Raw genomic sequence first — 17,333 nt, 5'->3', positions numbered from 1 at the left:
TGGTGCAGATCTCGGCCTGTGTTTGGATTTGGTCGCTAGATTGAACTTTTGGAGAGCTAGATTGAGGTGGCATTAGTTGACAGGAAGCCATGGTTATGGTAGCTTTGTGTGTTTTAGGTTTTGGTTGTGTTGTGCATTGAATGCACACCCCTCCTTATATACTAGTTTAAACCATGCAGTGTTCATTACAAGGTAAGTGAATGGAATCATAGTAGTGTACATCAATGTCAACCTTTTTCTTTTTTACCTTATTTTATTCTTTCCTACGCATTGTCTTTTCTTAAGGTTCTTATTTTGAATACGATGAGAGCATAAATTTATAATACGACCATTACCGAATTGTTAGGATCACAATTTTCTCAAGAAAAAAAAAATTCCTCAAACTAATGACAACTGCCAGCCTCCGTTGAGTTGAGATTAGGGTTATTAATGAGACGAGACAAATCACGAGTTGTTTGAAATTAATTTGGTCAAAACCCGATCAATTTTTGAATTAAATGGACTCAACTCGAGCTCAAATCAAATTCTTTACATGCCAGAACGAGTTACTTTATACCCAACTTGAAAAACATTAACTCAAAACTCAAAAGAATAATATATTAAATTTTTAGAAATTTTAAAATAAGTTATTAATAATATTAATATTTATATGTTATTTTTAAAAATATATATAATATAAGATTTTTATATATATAAAATTCAGTTTAAGCTTCAATCAAGTTAAGTCTAAGAATATTTTATGTTCAAAATTTTTCAAGCTCGAGTCGAGCTTCAATTTTTTATTTCAAGTCGAGTTTGATAGCTTTAACCTTGTGAGCTTTCGAGTCGAGTTGAGCTTCAATTTTTTATTTCGGGTTTGAGTCAAACTTGATTATTTTAAACTCTTGAATTTTCAACTCGAAATGAACTTAATTTTACACTTTTTGAACCGAGCTCAGTAATATTCGAGCTCGAGAGATCCTATTTGAGCCATCAGGGTCCAATGTTCAGCCGAGCAATTGTCGTATTAAACACAATATCCTATATACTCGAGAGTTTCATCATATTTTCATTTAAATATCAAATACAATCAAAATTTACCCACCATCCACGAATTCGTCTATACCTGAGCTTCAACATAAAAGATGTTTAGAGTTGTAATTCCAACTAAAAACAAATAATACCCTCCATCTCCATCATGCTTAAAATGATCATTGTTCGGCATTATTTCCACAATCCCCATATCCTTGTTCTTACATCTACACTAGTCTGTTGAACCCATAAGAATAAAGCGGCCCTAACTCACTATGGAAATCATAAATGTAAATGATAATGGGAACTGTATAATAAATTGATTATTGTTGAAATTGATAGTCATCTAATAATTGTCCAACTTTACTTATAAGATGATTATGAAAAACATTGTCAAAAGAACGATGTTGTAGAGGAAAATAACTCTCTGTCAGTATTTTTTTTAATTAATAACTAGCGGTAATGATCGTATTGAACAATGTGTAAACTGAAATTTACACCCCCCGGAATTGGAATATATATTTGTTATCGTCCTCTTAAAACTTTAGTGTTGGACTTGAAGTTTCCAACATAAATGAGTGACGTGTCTTTTGTATATGGATTCGGCCTCTATTATTGATGGAACTGAATATATGCTTTGTCACAATCTTCATAATTTTGGCTTTATTTATGGTATTTTGAGTACCATGTTCCCTTAAACTTCACTATCTTGTTCCTTTCTTCTTCAATAACCTCAACCGATTACACATTTAATGGGATTCCCGGTGTCTCAATATATTTAGTTGGATTATGTTCAAAGTTGAGTTAAATCAAATTTTTAAACGAGTAAAGCACATTTAATATTACCAACAACCAGTTGGTCTAGTGGGATGAGGCGTTAGGTCTCTTAAGTAAGGTCAGGGGTTCAAATCTTAGTGTTTGTGAATGGGGCAAACTGGGTTGGGAGGGTCGCCCTCGTCTCTGCAGTATCCAATCTGAATTAATCGGTAAATAGATCGGATACCAGTGATTAATTAAAAAAAACACATTTAATATTTGTTTTATATAAATTTAATAAGATAAAAGTCATTGTTCATAAACAAATATATATGCTTGATTTGACAGTTTACCCCGCTCAACCGAATATATTTGTTATCAACCTCTTTGGCATATAGTGTTGTCTTGAAATTTTCCAAAGAAATGGGTGATGTGTCTTTTTCGGCTTCTATTATTGATTGAATTGAATATATACTCTGTCACAATCCTTATAGTTTTGGTCTTTCTGTAGTTATATTTGTACCCTTAAAGAGTGAAAGTTCACTCTTAATATTATGTGTTTTATATTAAAATTGTATAAATATACCAATGTATTATTAATTTTGAAATTGTATGATATTTTTTCTTGGTTAATCTTTCATGGCTAAACTTGTTTTATAATTTAACATCGAGATAAGTGTTTACATTTTTAACAATATGTATTAATTAAATAAAATTACTCGTTCAGACATACTCAAACTCACATCTTTTATTATCAGTGGTAGATGTCAATTTTTTTATCAATGGAGAAAGATCCCCTGGCCACATTAGATGAGCTAAAAGAGGGCCTTTCGTTTTATTTGAATCCACATTTAGTATATGTAACAATAGCCACGCATGTATGCATGAATGTATGACAATGACATGATTTTAAAGGCCATGACTTGAAAACACATTATTATTAAGCTTCCACAGCCTCAACCTGATGAGCAGGGGAAAATCGCCCTACTTCTGCCTCTCATTGGGCCATATTAGACACAACGTCAGGCTCGATGGTTGCTGTCATTTTTGGTGAATCCCCCTTGGCATCAATTTTGATTTCAGCTTCGTATTCATGTTTGTCGGTGTCATAAGCTACGCTCCCTTCTGTATCAAGCATGTCTTTGACGTTATCCCAATCAACGGGTTCATCTATGATATCAGTATAAACCTGTATGCAAATACAATTGATGATTATATGCACTTCATGTGTGGTTTAACCTAGGATAAACGGCCAATTTTATCATTCAATTTCGATTTTATTTATATTTTGCTTATCAAACTTTAAGTATTTGACCGACTAATATTTTTTTAATAATAATGATCGCGACGAAAGTAAATTAAAAATTTAACATTAATTATAATGTAAATTTTATAAATTTGCTGACCAAAATAAAAAGATCCTAAAAATTCAAAGAGGGTAGTTTACCTTAATTGATTGTGTGTAATTACGTGGATGTAGAAAGATGAATAATGGAATATATACCTTGTTGCTTGTATCTTTAATGTTTTTCCAGGCAACAACCCACCATATACCCTCGTCCAGTACTTTGTAGGCAAGAGCAGCATAGGAACCATCATCATCGGAGCCTGCAAGGTGGGTAAACTCACCTGTTTTGTTTTTCTCGATTGTTTCCGGGTAATCCTTAAACGGAGCTCCTTTCCAGACCACTTTGTCCTCCAGGGATAAAGTGTGTTTAGAATTGTTCCAAAGCTCGCCTTTTGTTTCTATTTGGTCGCTAGGTTGAGGTTTCGCTGGTTGACAGGAAGCCATGGCTATGGTAGCTTTGTGTGTTCTGGTTTTGGCTGTGCTATGAATGTTGCAGGGCGCTCCTATCCTTATATACTGCCTAGCTTAAACCATGCACCGCTCATGAAAAAGGAATAATAGTAGTGTACCCAAAAGAAATGGGTGTATGTCTTTTGGCCATAGATTCCGCCTCTATTATAGATTGATTTGAATATATGCTCTCTCACAATCCTCTTACTTTTCACCTTATTCAAATTTCATGTTATATCAACTTTTATTTACAAATTTATTGAGTGGCATCAATGTCTCCATAGATAATCACTTACTCACATTTTGACAAAGCTCACCGGTTAATGTTAAACATGCCCACGTGGATGTTTAGCTGACAGCTCTTAGGTTCTGATTGCTTTATTTATATATTTATTTTTGGCCAAAAAGGAATAAATGCTTGTTAGTGACATCTCCAGCTACCTCTTCCTTTCGGCTCTATATTTCTGGTTTCTCTTGTTCTTTATAATTTTATTTTTTGAAGCATAAAAAACATATAGAACAGAACGTGTTAGCATTTCATGAAGATCCATGCATGACCATGCATCATGACGTGTCAAGGATCATTCCTTTGGTTTGAGCTCATGCAGTTTGTGTGAAGGATTTGTTGAACTGTTAGGTGGTTTGTGTGAACTGAAGTCAGCATTAGGTGGGGCTGATTTAAACCTATAAATGCGTGTAGTCTTCTCTTTACTGAGTACCTTTTTTCACTATTTAATAAGAAAATAAGTAAGAGAAACTTTGAAAAGTCAATATGATATCAGAGACAATTGATTGTGGGACAACAGTGGAGCGTGTCGGTGCTGCCGTGACTATTGGTTGTGCAATCAATGTAACTGGCTCCAGTATGGGTTATGCTGACTACCCAAATGATGTTTCATGTGGGCCAACTATGCCGTGTAATCCTGAGGTTACTGTGCCTCATACTTGTTCTCAAGATAACGTGCTGCCACCTGTTGCGTGTGGTGAGTCTGCTTCTAGTGTTGTGGGTAGTGAGTTAGATGCTTTAATTGGTAATACTCACAGTATGATGACCAAAAGTAAGCATGGTATCTTTAAACCCAAATTATTCCACGTGATAGAAGGATCTTGGTGAGAGTGAACCTGTTACAATTCGTCAGGCCCTTGCGTCGCCTAAATGGAAACATGCAGTATTTTCTGAGTACGAGGCTTTTCTTAATAATAGCACGTGGTCATTGGTTCCACTTCCTACAAACAAGGTTGCAATAGTATGTAAATGGCTTTTTCGAGTTAAACGTCACGTCGATTGTTCGGTAGCTAATTATAAGGCGAGACTTCTTACCAAGGGGTTTTCTCAAATTTTGGGACATGACTTCCATCATACATTTAGCCCGTGATCAAATCTTCTAGTGCAGGAGGTGCTTGTTGCAACCCATATAATGCATTTTCAGCCTTAAACAGTTATCTTCTTGCCCTTTGACTTTGTATCCAGTGGGCTACTCAATGTAAACCTCCCCTTCTAAGAAATCATGCAGCTTAGGGTGATCCTTTTCGGGTTGTGTTTCTGAATTGAGAACAGAGAAAAAGTTGGATCTTCTTGTTTGGTTTATTGGTGCTCGTTCGGTTCGGTGCTTTCTTGTTGGTGCAGTGTTTCTAATTCGTTTTTGCTTTTGACTTCGGACGTGTTTTTTTTCGGCCCCATGTTGGGGATAAACCAGTGGTGCAGTGTGGTGTTCCAGGGTGTAGTTTTTGCAGTGGGATGTCTTTCATTCTCTCTAGATTGCTTAGTTACATTGATAGGCATATGCTCAATTGTCTTATGTTTCGTAGATTGTAGTATGGTGTTTCTTTGTTTCAGATGTGTGTATTTCCTTTGTGAATTTCATTTAGGGGTAGTGTGAAGCTACATTGATGTAGTCTGTTTCGGGCGGTTATAGTGGTGTAGTTCCCGGCTGTTGTTCTCGGGTTCATGTTGGACCTTCTTCCATCCCAATTCACTTTTTTTTCCTCTATTTAGGATTAGAGAGGTTTTTTAATGAGAACCTCGAGGTGGTGTACTTTGTGAATTCGAATACAAAGTAACCATTTAAACAAAAAGAAATGATGATTTCACATCAAGTTAATAAATTTTCCACTTCTTTTGAGCTCTAAGGAGATAATCAATTGAATGGTTTCAATTCGAGCAACTGGTGCAAATACTTCATCATAATCGATCCTATGTTTTTTATTATAGCATTTAACAACAAGTCTTGCTTTGTATCTCATTACTTCTCCACTTGCATTCTTATTTTTCTTGAAAATCCACTTGATCCCGATAGCTTTATGACCTTTTGGAAGTTCCTATAATTCTGAAGTGTTCTTCTTCTTAATGGATTTTATTTCTTCATCCATTGCTAATCTCTATTTCTTGTCCTTCATAGCATATTCAAAATTAAGGAACTCACTATCTAATATTAGGCAAAACAAGTCATTAATATCTTCAGCGGAGCGATACAGATCCCTTATACTTATGAATTTCTTTGGTCTTTCATTGAACTTTCTCCGAAACTCGAGCTTTCACCAGAAGTTTCTTTATAGATTGGTACAGGTGAAGGTGGAGTCATATCCTATGGAGGGTTCACATCTTGCGGAGGAATCACATCTTGTTCTTCTTCAAAATACGAAAAGAAATCATAGGTTTCTTCTTGTGTGTCCCAATTCCAACTCTTTTTTTCATCAAACTCAACATCATGACTAATAAGAATTCTTTCATTGCTTGGATTATACAACTTATAGCCTTTGGAGTTTGAGTCATAACCAATAAAAACATATTTAGAACTTCGATCGTCAAGTTTAGATCTACCTTGGTCTGGTACATTTGCATAGGCAATGCTTCCAAACACTCAGAAATATCTCACACTTGGCTTTCTACCGCTCCAAGCTTCTCAAGGAGTTACATTATTCACTTTCTTTGTTGGCGAGCGATTGGACAAATAAACTGTACATAAATAGCTTCGGCCCAAAACTCTCTAGGCATGTTCTTCGCCTTCATCATACTCCTAGCTATGTTAAGAATGGTTATTTTCCTTTCTGCAACTCTATTTTGTTGTGGTGATTTGGACACTGTCAAAGGACGACGAATCCCATATGCTTTGCAAAAATCATTAAATTCATTGGAAATAAATTCACCTCCTCTGCCTTACCTTAAGGATTTTATCACATACCCATTTTCCTTTTCAACAAGAGCTTTAAAACTTTTAAAAAAACCAAAAGCCTCAGATTTATGCTTCAAGAAGTGCCAAGTCTTTCTACTATAATCATCAATAAAGAGTAGGAAGTATCTACTTTTACCGAATGATGGTGGGGTGATTGGTCCACATACAACAGTATGAACAAGTTGAAGAGACTTGGTTACTCTTGATGTTGCTTCTTGGAATACTTGTCCTTGCATGCTTGCCTAGAAGGCAAGCCTCACACAATTGGTTAGGGTGAGTAATGGTCGGAATTCCATTTACCATATTCTTTTCTCCAAGCATTTTGAGGGCTCCAAATTTAAGTGACCAAATCTCATGAGCCAACACCATGCATCATCTTCCACTCTAACCTTCAAGCATTTTGCATCAATCGTCTTGAGATTCAACAAGATCATTATATTCTTTGACATTGATCTCTTAGCCAAGGACAATGATCTTTCATGTGAACTTCATAATATCTTTCAAGGAGTTGTCCCAAACTCAAAATATTACTCTTTAGCGACCATGAACAGAGGCATGTTTGGTTTGTTTATGTTCACGGACAAGCTCGTTTATCAACTCGTTCGTTTATGTTAATAAACAAACACATTTAACGAGATATTATAAGCTCATTAAAAGCTCGTTACTTTCTATTTTTTACATTTTAAATACTGGTGAATGTAGCGACTAAACAAACTATGAAGTTTAAAGTGTTTAAGTACCAGTGACGTAATTTTACCATTTTTAGCTTACAAATTAACATATATTCATGAATATATAAACAAACATATTCACGAACGTAAAGAACATGTTCATGAATATATAACTAAATATCTTTGTGCACGAAACTTTTTGTAATGAAAGTCATATACCGAAACACACCATTAGAGCGACACACAAAAACACACCATTGACTAAATGAAAATATAATAAAATTATAAATGATCACCAAACTATGATAAAATAATCTTTTTAGTCACTCAACTTTCTAAAAATTATAAAATAAACATTAAAAATTATTTTTTTTAAAAAGAATATAAGCATCAAATATTATTAAAAGATGATATGACATTTTAAATTGATAAAAAAATATCTTCTTTGATCTCTCAATTGTGACTAAAATTTTCTTTTGATATTTTTCAATATTTTAAGTAAATATTGTTTAAAAAACTGTATTTACAAAATATATTGAATTTCATAAATTTATTTTTAAAATTATAAATATATTTTTAAATTATATTTAAATTTACTAAAAAAAGTTAAATAATTGAATCACATTGCTTAAGAAAAAATTAACATCGTTTTTCATAATTAAAATTATGTAATCTTAAAAATTAAAAATTAATTTTTTTTTATAAATTTAATCATAACTAAATAAAAAAATTGTTTATAAAATTATTTCATGAATCAACAAATTCATAAAGTTATAATTTTAAAAATAAATTATGAACTTTTATAATTTTTTAAAAAATATTTTTAAATTATTACTTAAAATATTAAAAAATTATCAATTTTTTATTTATAATTGACAAGGTTAATGAAGTTATTTTATTAATTTAATATATCACTTCACCACTCTAATGATAGTTAAAACTGCTGCATTTATTTTATAAAAAAAAGTAATTCTAATGATAGTTAAAGCTGCTGCATTTATTTTATAAAAAATTAATGTTTAATTTATATTATATAACTTTTGAAAGTTAATATCTAAAATAATTATTTTAACATAGTTTAGTTACTATTTAACAGTTTTATCCTATAAAATTAGTGGATTAATCTAGAACGGTTCTTGAATTTTTTAATTTTTTTAAAACGGTTAATTTAATTAGTTATGAGTTTCGCTGTGTTACATTAGTGGTGTGTTTTAGTATGCGACGTGCACTGTAGACTCATTCGTTCGTGCACATATAAATGAGTTTACTCATGAATGTTAAACTAATAAACACGAACACCCTAAAATATAAATAAACGAACCCGTTATTAAAAATTTAAACGTATAAAAACTAAAAATGAACAACTTAAAAAACAAACAAACACTAACATAATCTATTCGTTCAAGCTCAATTCATTATACTTATATTCAAATTATTTTTTAAGTAGCGTTTTGAGGGTTTAATTAAAATATTTTAAAGTTTAGAGTTTAATATAAAATCATAGTTATAACTTGGAGATGTCTACTGTTATTAGCCCAGATAATAAAAGCAATGGAATGAAAATTTTAAGTAGAGATTTAACTGCAAAACTGCTAGTGTTATCTGCGTTGGAATTGAGATAAGTATGACGGCTGCCGGTGGCTGCTGTATGATTCCTTTACCTTTTGCGACGCCTACTTGCTCGAAGTATAGGGGCGGAGGCCTGATTTCAATAAACCCAGCCTCGCCCTCGCCCTCTCCGTCTCCGTCTCCGTCTCCGCCTGCTCTTCGCCTTTCATCATTTCAAGGTCTGTTTCTGTTCTATTGATATTACTAAAATCATACACATTGTTATTGTTTTAGTGTGATGTAATTTTTGATTCCTGAGCTTTTTCAGGTCTAAGATTACACAGTGGAAGGGGGGTCGTTGTTGGTGCCGGGGATAGAGCTGGAGAAGGGGTGAATGGAGCTTCGGAGACGGCGTCGTTTGATCCTTACTCGGAAGAAATGGATATCGTCACATTTCTTGATCCTCCCAATGATTTGATTCCTTTGGACCCCAATTCTTATAATCCGGCTGCCTATCTCTGGTCTTTCATTTTACATTTTCTTGTCGTTTCTTTATTTGTTTAGACATACGAGTGTAAGATACAGCGAGTGACATCGAGTATAGTCCGATTTTCTAAGGTTTTTCATATATTTGGAGAATCTTTGTAGCTCATATATCCAAATTCCCGTGTTCAGTAGGAGACTCGGGTACAAGTACTTAAAGTAAACTATAATAAGAGCTCATATTCTCTTCTTTTCCAGGAAAAAAATTGGAGACATTCCGGAGGAAAGACGCCATCGATTGCTGCAATTACTCAATCCCAGGTTGCTTTTCTCATTTATTTATTTATTTGGATAAGTTTGTTACTTTTCTTATTTCTTCCCCTTCCAACTTCACATTTCTAAGTCTGCATAGCTAATACATTACTAGACGGGAGATGGAATAATAGAAACAAGTAGAGAACTGTACTAGTAGTTTAATTCAACTGCTTCCCAGAATCACTTTTACATATTAGCATGCAATGCAGGCTTATTTCGATAGCTTGGGAGATAGCTGGCACACGCTATCATGACTCCAAATTAGTGAACAAAACTGCTTCCAACATTCTATCTGATAAAGACACCACAATTCCCTTTCAAGTCTTTAACTGCAGAACCAGAGGAGGTAATTCATTTGAGTTATTGCCAACACCTTGGTAATTGGTATGACTTAAATACTTTTAGTTTTGAAAACAGATACAAATTCCTAAGTGACAAAGGAATTTTTAAATATCATATATGTTGAGTTTACCTGTGCATTGGGGCATTGTATATGCATAGATGCCTATGTACACACACATACACACACCTGTTGTATTGTATTTTATGAAATTGATGCTTTGTAATTTTCAATAGATAGAGTCTAAATGTTATGTGCTGCCTCTAATGTTGCATACATGTTTTTGTTTTATGCTAGATGATGATGTTTCTTGTGAACTTTACTTTTGAAAGATTTAATAACACGCTTCTCTCATCTAGGTCCATTTCTTATTGCTTGGATGAAATACTTTTTTAAGGTTAGTTCTACACTAATATGACGAAGCTCTTAAATTCCATATTAGTCATTCTTTTTTAATCATATTTTAACACTCTTTCTCTGGAATTAACTATCTGAGAGTTAATTGATTCTCTTTTAGACTATATTTTGTGGCAATAATGGGAAGACATATGGACGATTTATTGGTAAGTATGTGAAGACTCACTCTGAACTGTTAAGATGGTGTTTCCTCTTTGCTAGCATATATCCTCCACTTCGGGTTGATTAGAAAGGTTAAATCTAGTATAGTAGCTATTTCATATTTGTAATTTCACCCTCAACTACAATGGTTTTTGTTATGATTTATTTTATGCAAGGTGAAGAAGACTGGTTTAGATTCTTGATTCCTGCTTTGATGTTGAATGCTATGTTTGAGCTAATTTTGGTTAATACTTGACCATTTATATAGAAATAGAAGTAGACATAATGTGAGATATGGGACGTTCAAGTAGAGCCTTAATAAAAATTGTTGTTTGCTTTCTACCCTGTTTCACAGGAAATTGCAAAGGCTAAGCAACTGAGTGAACTCAGACTAATGAATAAAGACAGGGTATTACTAGCTAGTGAAGGTTTATATATGGGTTATCTCTAAATGGTTAGAAAGATCTTTTTTAAATAAATAAACAAGGAGAAATAATGAAATAGATTTCTTGATCTATGATGCTATCACATGGAAGAAATTTTAGTTTTGCTGCTCTTGTATACTCAAATGTGCTCCATGCGCTTTTTATTCTTTAAATAATGTGCTTATTGGTTCGTTTAATCTACAATTTCTACTATTGATGAACAAAATTTCTGGTGATGCATCTCTAAATTTGGATTCAGGCATTTCACGTAATAATTCATGTACTATAAAACTTTACTCCCTCTCTCTCTCTCTCTCTCTCTTCTGTATATACTTGTGTGTTTGTTCAAATGTGGCCGAGTTAAGCCTGTGGAGAAATTACTGATTTAATAAAAACGATATTGTTTCTTAGGTGGATCAATTGTGGGTCATTTTGCAAATCAGCTATGCCCGTTGTATTTTGAGGTGACTCAAACAAAAGAAGTAATGTCAACTGAACAGCCCTGTGATTTGGCCTACGAATTCGGGGATGGTCTCTTGGATCTCGATGAATATCCAAATCACTTTCCTAAACCAGGTGAAGATTATTAATTATTGCTAATTATCAGGTCGATTAGAGTGTTAAATTTGTACTACTAGTGATACTATTTTTAACAAAAAATATTAGTAATATGATTATTGTTTTGCAGTGAAACATCCGTATCCATTCAATGATGAGGTTGTGATATACATTCGGCATATAGGACCTGGTGTTTTGGTAGGGCAGGCATGGCAGGAAGGTAAAAATTTGACCAAGTGCCACAGAAGTTATGTGGGGAGATTTTGATGGTGAAAGAATATGCTCCATGAGAAAATTAGGTAAAAAGATCATGTGTTTTTGTTTTGTCGTTTGAAAAAGTTCATAAATCCTATGTGGAGTGTAGGCTGTTTAGGTATGAACTTTTAAAGTGGTCGCTTCCATGGTGATTGATGACCAATTTGAAAAAGATAAAGGGTAGGCATGGCCATCAATCATGTTAGGTGTAATGTGTTGCTTCATAGACTTTATTATGGTTGAAGACAACAAAATTGGCATTTCGTTGGACAAGAGCTTCTCATCAAGGTAGTGAGCAGTGTATTGGTGAGGGTACCGGTTTAGATTTAAGTTATTTGGTACCAATTTAGACTCGAAACACATTATGTGTATCAACCGTTATATAGTGTTCTTTTAATATTTCTATGATCGGATGTAATACAACTATTAGTTGGTCTAGCACGATGAGGTGTGAGGTCCTTCAAGTAATGTCATGAATTCGAATTTTTATGTTCCAAATATATCAATTTAAATTAAAATAATTGTTTTATGAAAATTTTGTAATATTATCTGGATTAATTAACTAATGAATTGACTTCATATGGTTATATAAAAAAAACAACTTACTAATTTAATGTCAGATGGTTATATAAAAAACAGCTTACTAATTTTATGTCATTGCCATATCCTAACATGTGGGGTTTCTCCCATAAGCCCTACCCTATTATTATGAGCAGATAGCCTACATGGCAATTGTTGTTTATGTGGATGCTTAGATTAACAGTGATGATGATAGTAATGATACTTATGAATGTAGAGATTTGACATTTAGTTTGAGAATTTTTAAGTACAGATCATAATTATTTTATAACAGTTTGATAAAGTTAATGACCATTTTATAAATTTTTAAAGTTAAGAGACCAGAAGAATCATATGAGCATAGTCTAATAGCATCATCTAGTGTACTAACCAAACATTATTGGGCTGGATCCATAAAAATGATTATTAGTAAATAGAAATTCAGTTTCTTTCCCGAAATTCGCTATACGGTAGGCCGCCACTGCCCACTGCTCACTGCATCTGCAACTCTTTCCCCTCCATAATCGAGGTTTAGGGTTTTTCTTTTAAATTCGGCTTAAAGGGACCATTCCCTGATTTTAAAATTTTTAAAACAAGCACGTATTGCTCTTTCCTCTTTCTGTAGATAATTTCATTCTCTTTCGATGTTTGTTTCATGAGAATTTACTGCAACAAGAAAAAAAAAATATCAATCCAGAAGGTATAGATGATTTCTTTTTATTTGTCGAAGTCTGATTAGTTTCGACTATTTTGCTAATCTGAAGTTTCTGGATGCTTTGGCAGCAATGGCGGAGGATGTTCCTGGCACCCCCGAGTCGAGTGTTGCGGACGCGCCAGTGGAGGATGTCCGAGTCTCAGCCTGCTGTCAAGTGGTATGATTTCAAATTAGAGAATCACATTTTAAAATGTTTCCATATCCCCCCTTAAATTATTCTTTTCTTTTTTCAGTGGAAAAATAAATATTCAAAGGCAGAAAGGGGGCGAGTTTGTCTAAAGCAAGCAGTTCGTATACTGGAAAAAGGATGTGATAATATTCAAGCCCAGAATTTGGCTCTGAAGCAAGGTATAAATAATGCGACTATATGTAACTTCCCTTTTGTTAATTTCTTTGTGTGTGTATGTGTGTGTTTTTTTTTTAGGATTTTAACTTTATATGGGATAAGTGATAGCATTTTACTATATGAAAACTGAAGGATTTAGCTGAAACATATGTTGGCTGAAGGGTGTCCGGTCATACATTTAGGGTAGTCCTTTATGTTGGTTTTTAGAACAAGAGGTTAGATGATCAATTTGAATTGTCCTGCAATATTTGTTCTAATTCGTAGCGTTACACTTTCAGCATATGAAGAAGAGCAGGCACGGACTAAGGTAGAAAAAGAGGGCAGAGAAAAAGAATCGGCTTTAAGAGTTTCATTAGAAAATGAAATATTTGTCCTGAAGTCTGAGATATCCAATTTAAAGCAAAAGGACTTTCGGACGCTGACGATAAAATTGAAGAAATAAAGCTTCTTAAAGCTTGTCTTTCTGACAGGGATAAGGAAATAAGTTGGCTCAAGGAGCTTGTTGAGAAAGAGAAGAAGAGGGCTGATATGGAGAAGAAAAAAGCTACTGATGCATCAGCGCATGCTACAACTGAGAAAGGTAAGGCTGGTGAAGAACATGGGCTAAAGCAATTGGAGGCACCAATGAAAGAGGTTAGTGAAGCAAAATCCAAGTTGGCTTCAGAGAAGTCAAAGCTGGATGAGGAAACTAAGCAGCTAGAAGAAGAGAAAAAAAAGGCAGGTGAAGAAAGAAAACTTGTCGATTTAGAAATGGCTAAAGCAAGGGAGTTGAGGAAGATTGCAGAAAAAACTAAGAAACAGGCTGTTGACGATAGAAAATGTGTTGATTCGGAGATGGCTAAAGCGGAGAAGCAGAGGAAGGTTGCTAAAGAAACTAAGAAGAAGGCTGCTGAAGAAGGAAAACGTGCTGATTTAGAGATGGCTGAAGCAGCAGAACAAAGGAAGATTGCTGAAGAAAACATGAAAAATGCTTTTGAAGTAAGAAAACAAGCTGAGTTTGAGATGGCTAAGGCAGAGGAGCAAAGGAAGATTGCAGAAGAAACTAAGAAAAAGGCTGTTGATGAAAGGAAATGTGCCGATTCAGAGATGGCTAAAGCAGAGAAGCAGAGGAGGGTTGCTAAAGAAACTAAGAAGAAGGCCGTTGAAGAAAGAAAACATGCTGATTTAGAGATGGCTGAAGCAGCGGAGCAAACTAAGATTGCTGAAGAAAACATGAAGAAGGCTGTTGAAGTAAGAAAACAAGCTGAGCTTGCAATGGCTAAGGCAGAGGAGCAAAAGAGGATTGCAGAAGAAACTAAGAAAGCTGTTGAAGAGGCCAAAGTAGATGAACGAAGGAAGGTTGTGGAAGCAACTAAGAAGAAAGCTGTCGAAGAGAATCTGGACAATAACAATTTGACCAAACAGCTAGATAAGGCCAGAAGAAGGAATAAAGAACTACACAAGCAGTTACATGAACTTTCTGGCTCGAGGAATATGGGGGGCAGTCCTTTTGACCAACCTGATCGAAATACAATCACTGCAAAAACTGAAAAGACAGCACAATTCAACGTGCTGAAGGAAGATGTTGAGAAGTTCAGGATAGTTTCTGGGTATCTGCAGTTGGATGATATTGAGAAAGAGAAGTCTACCAGTGAGAGAAAACAAGCAGATTCAAAGAGGAGGAAAGCAGAAAAGAAAAGAAAGTTTGTGGAAGAGAATACAAAGAAGACTATGAAAGGAGAACACTGTGGTGATCATTTATCAAAGCTGTTAGAAGATGCTAACCTGAAAATTAATGAATTGCAGAAGCAGATATATAAACTTTCATCCAATAGAAAAGTGGATGGTGCATTGGTTGTTTCATCTAACAATGGAATTAGTGCTGAAGTAGCAGAAGTAAAGCTTTTGAAAAAACAACTGAAGTTTGAGAAGGAAAGAGTAAAGCATGCAAAAGATGTCGCTAGGTTGGAAAGAAGTCATAGTAGTCTTTTGCAACAAGAATTAGGTTGCATGAAGCTCGAGTTAATTAAACTTTTGTACCGTTTGGATGCATTGGATAATTGTTTCTTAGTTCCAGCTGAAGATATATATGACATGGAAAAGGTTAGTTTCTCAATTACTATTCATATATCTGGTGTCCCTTTTTCTTCCATTTTAGATCCTTTTTCCCACAAAATTCAATCATTTTCCTGATTGATAATTGTAGTGTCATAATTCATTTAAAAAAAAATAGCATACAGGTTTTGGCGTTTGATACACTATACATTTCTACTTGTTGATTTTTCTCAGACTGAACTCTAAAGGTTACCTGATGATTCTTTAGTATTATTGAATTGGTGGGTAGAGTGTTGGTCTACTTTCTATGCTACTTCAATTTGTGAGAAGTTGTAATGTATATTAACATCACTGATTTTATTTATGATTCACTGGAATACTAATAAGCTCTTAGCAATTAACTTCTCCAGCTTGGGGAAAACTAAAAAAAGGAAAATAGAACATTCCCAAAGAAAAGATGGGAGAAAGAGGGATGGGGTTGTGGGGTGGGAGAGAGAGATTGCATCCTTTAGAAGTTTTCCTTTTCCTTTTTTTAATTACACGTATATCCTATGATTTTGCATAATCTGTACCTTTCTATAATTTTAACAAAAGAATTTAAATATGATTTTATCTCATCTTACTTTTCTTTTTTTTAGGCCAATTTGCAATTTTAATGTAGTATTATGGCATTCTGCATTTTTATTTTCTTCAATTTCTGCCTGTGATTCTGAGCATGGTTGTAAATGGGATTGTTTGATATACTTTGCAGGCTGGAGACTCTGCAAATATGCAATGGACAAAGTTGAAAAATAATTTGCACGGCTTAACATCATGTCAAACATGTCTTCAAGCTGAAAATCAACTTCTGAAGACTAGGTACATGGATACAACTGCTTCCAATCGTCTTGGGGAAACAATTCAACATGATGAGTGTTTGCTTCCCATACAGGGAGGGAACTGTTGTGAATCTATCACAGGTATTAATTCTAATTTGGAGCCACTAGTTGGAGGCTCTAATAAAAGAATGTTAGAGAGTTCTGGGATAAATTCCTGTACAGCATCTTTTTCTGATAGACAGTTGGTGGTCTCACAGGAAAGGGGTTTTCCTTCTGTTACCACGTCGGCAACACTGGCTGAAGAGAACTTAAATTTACAACCAACTATTAAAAGTACGTCTGGTGAAGTTACAAAAAAAAGTGTAATGAAAATCCTGCTGTGGTTGCTGAAAAGAGTGTCAAAAGTCCTCCTCTCGGAAGAGCTAAGGGCTGTGTTAGGAAAAGAAATATGATACTTGATACTGTGGAATGTATTGAAACTTTATGCCGTGAGAGGAAGAAGTTGCATCTACAGCTTAGGGACAAACTTTCTGTTTTGCAATATTCTGCACATGATAGATCTCATAAGAGGAGGAAAACATCTGATGAAAAGACACTAGATATGGCAAAATCTTGTGATGGCCTGCAGATGAAGCAGATGCAAGTTTGCACTTATCATTATTGCAACCCTGATACAATTGACCCTAAAACTATTGTTGGTTTTGAGGAGGTAGTAAGAAAAAACTATATGAAATTACTGGATTTGGATGATGCTGCAGAGGAGGAATGCTTTAGGATGGCAGTTGAAAGGCCTGTATCCCCTACACTTCCTGAAGTGGAATCTCCCTGTATCAAATCAGCTGAGGTGGATGAATTTAGACCATTACAGGATGCGATTTCTGAAAGATTCCCTCATGAAAATGAAAATCTTGCATCTTCTGACAAGTTTGATGTTATGAATGTGAACAGTTCCAATCAGTTGCTATAATAGG

At 34.3% G+C, this 17,333-nt stretch overlaps 2 protein-coding genes and 1 pseudogene across 3 annotated transcripts; 2 read left to right on the top strand and 1 right to left on the bottom strand.

The window, feature by feature from the left end:
* Positions 1-2,578: 2,578 nt before the first annotated feature.
* On the bottom strand, positions 2,579-3,625 carry LOC120174890. Its single transcript, XM_039181614.1, has 2 exons — positions 3,272-3,625; positions 2,579-2,956 (listed from the first exon to the last, which is right to left on the bottom strand). Exons 1-2 carry the CDS (start codon positions 3,557-3,559, stop codon positions 2,765-2,767), a joined length of 480 nt encoding a protein of 159 aa, XP_039037545.1. The 5' UTR covers positions 3,560-3,625; the 3' UTR covers positions 2,579-2,764.
* Positions 3,626-8,990: 5,365 nt separating this feature from the next.
* On the top strand, positions 8,991-12,296 carry LOC120174880 (annotated as a pseudogene).
* Positions 12,297-12,903: 607 nt separating this feature from the next.
* LOC120174878 (caldesmon-like) lies at positions 12,904-16,917 on the top strand. Of its 2 annotated transcripts, none has more exons than XM_039181604.1 (5): positions 12,904-12,978; positions 13,233-13,321; positions 13,398-13,512; positions 13,789-15,592; positions 16,296-16,917. In XM_039181604.1, exons 4-5 carry the CDS (start codon positions 14,039-14,041, stop codon positions 16,812-16,814), a joined length of 2,073 nt encoding a protein of 690 aa, XP_039037535.1. In that variant the 5' UTR covers positions 12,904-12,978; positions 13,233-13,321; positions 13,398-13,512; positions 13,789-14,038; the 3' UTR covers positions 16,815-16,917. The 2 variants fall into 2 exon arrangements, with proteins under 2 accessions (XP_039037535.1, XP_039037534.1); XM_039181603.1 differs by having other exon boundaries at positions 12,928-13,149.
* The last annotated feature ends 416 nt before the right edge of the window (positions 16,918-17,333 follow it).

Source organism: Hibiscus syriacus, unplaced genomic scaffold, assembly GCF_006381635.1.
Source record: "Hibiscus syriacus cultivar Baekdansim isolate YM2019G1 unplaced genomic scaffold, ASM638163v2 tig00112127_pilon, whole genome shotgun sequence".
NCBI classification, from domain to species: Eukaryota; Viridiplantae; Streptophyta; class Magnoliopsida; order Malvales; family Malvaceae; genus Hibiscus; species Hibiscus syriacus.
The sequence above is the reverse complement of the archived record's forward strand: the minus strand, read 5'-3'. Positions and strand labels throughout refer to the sequence as shown.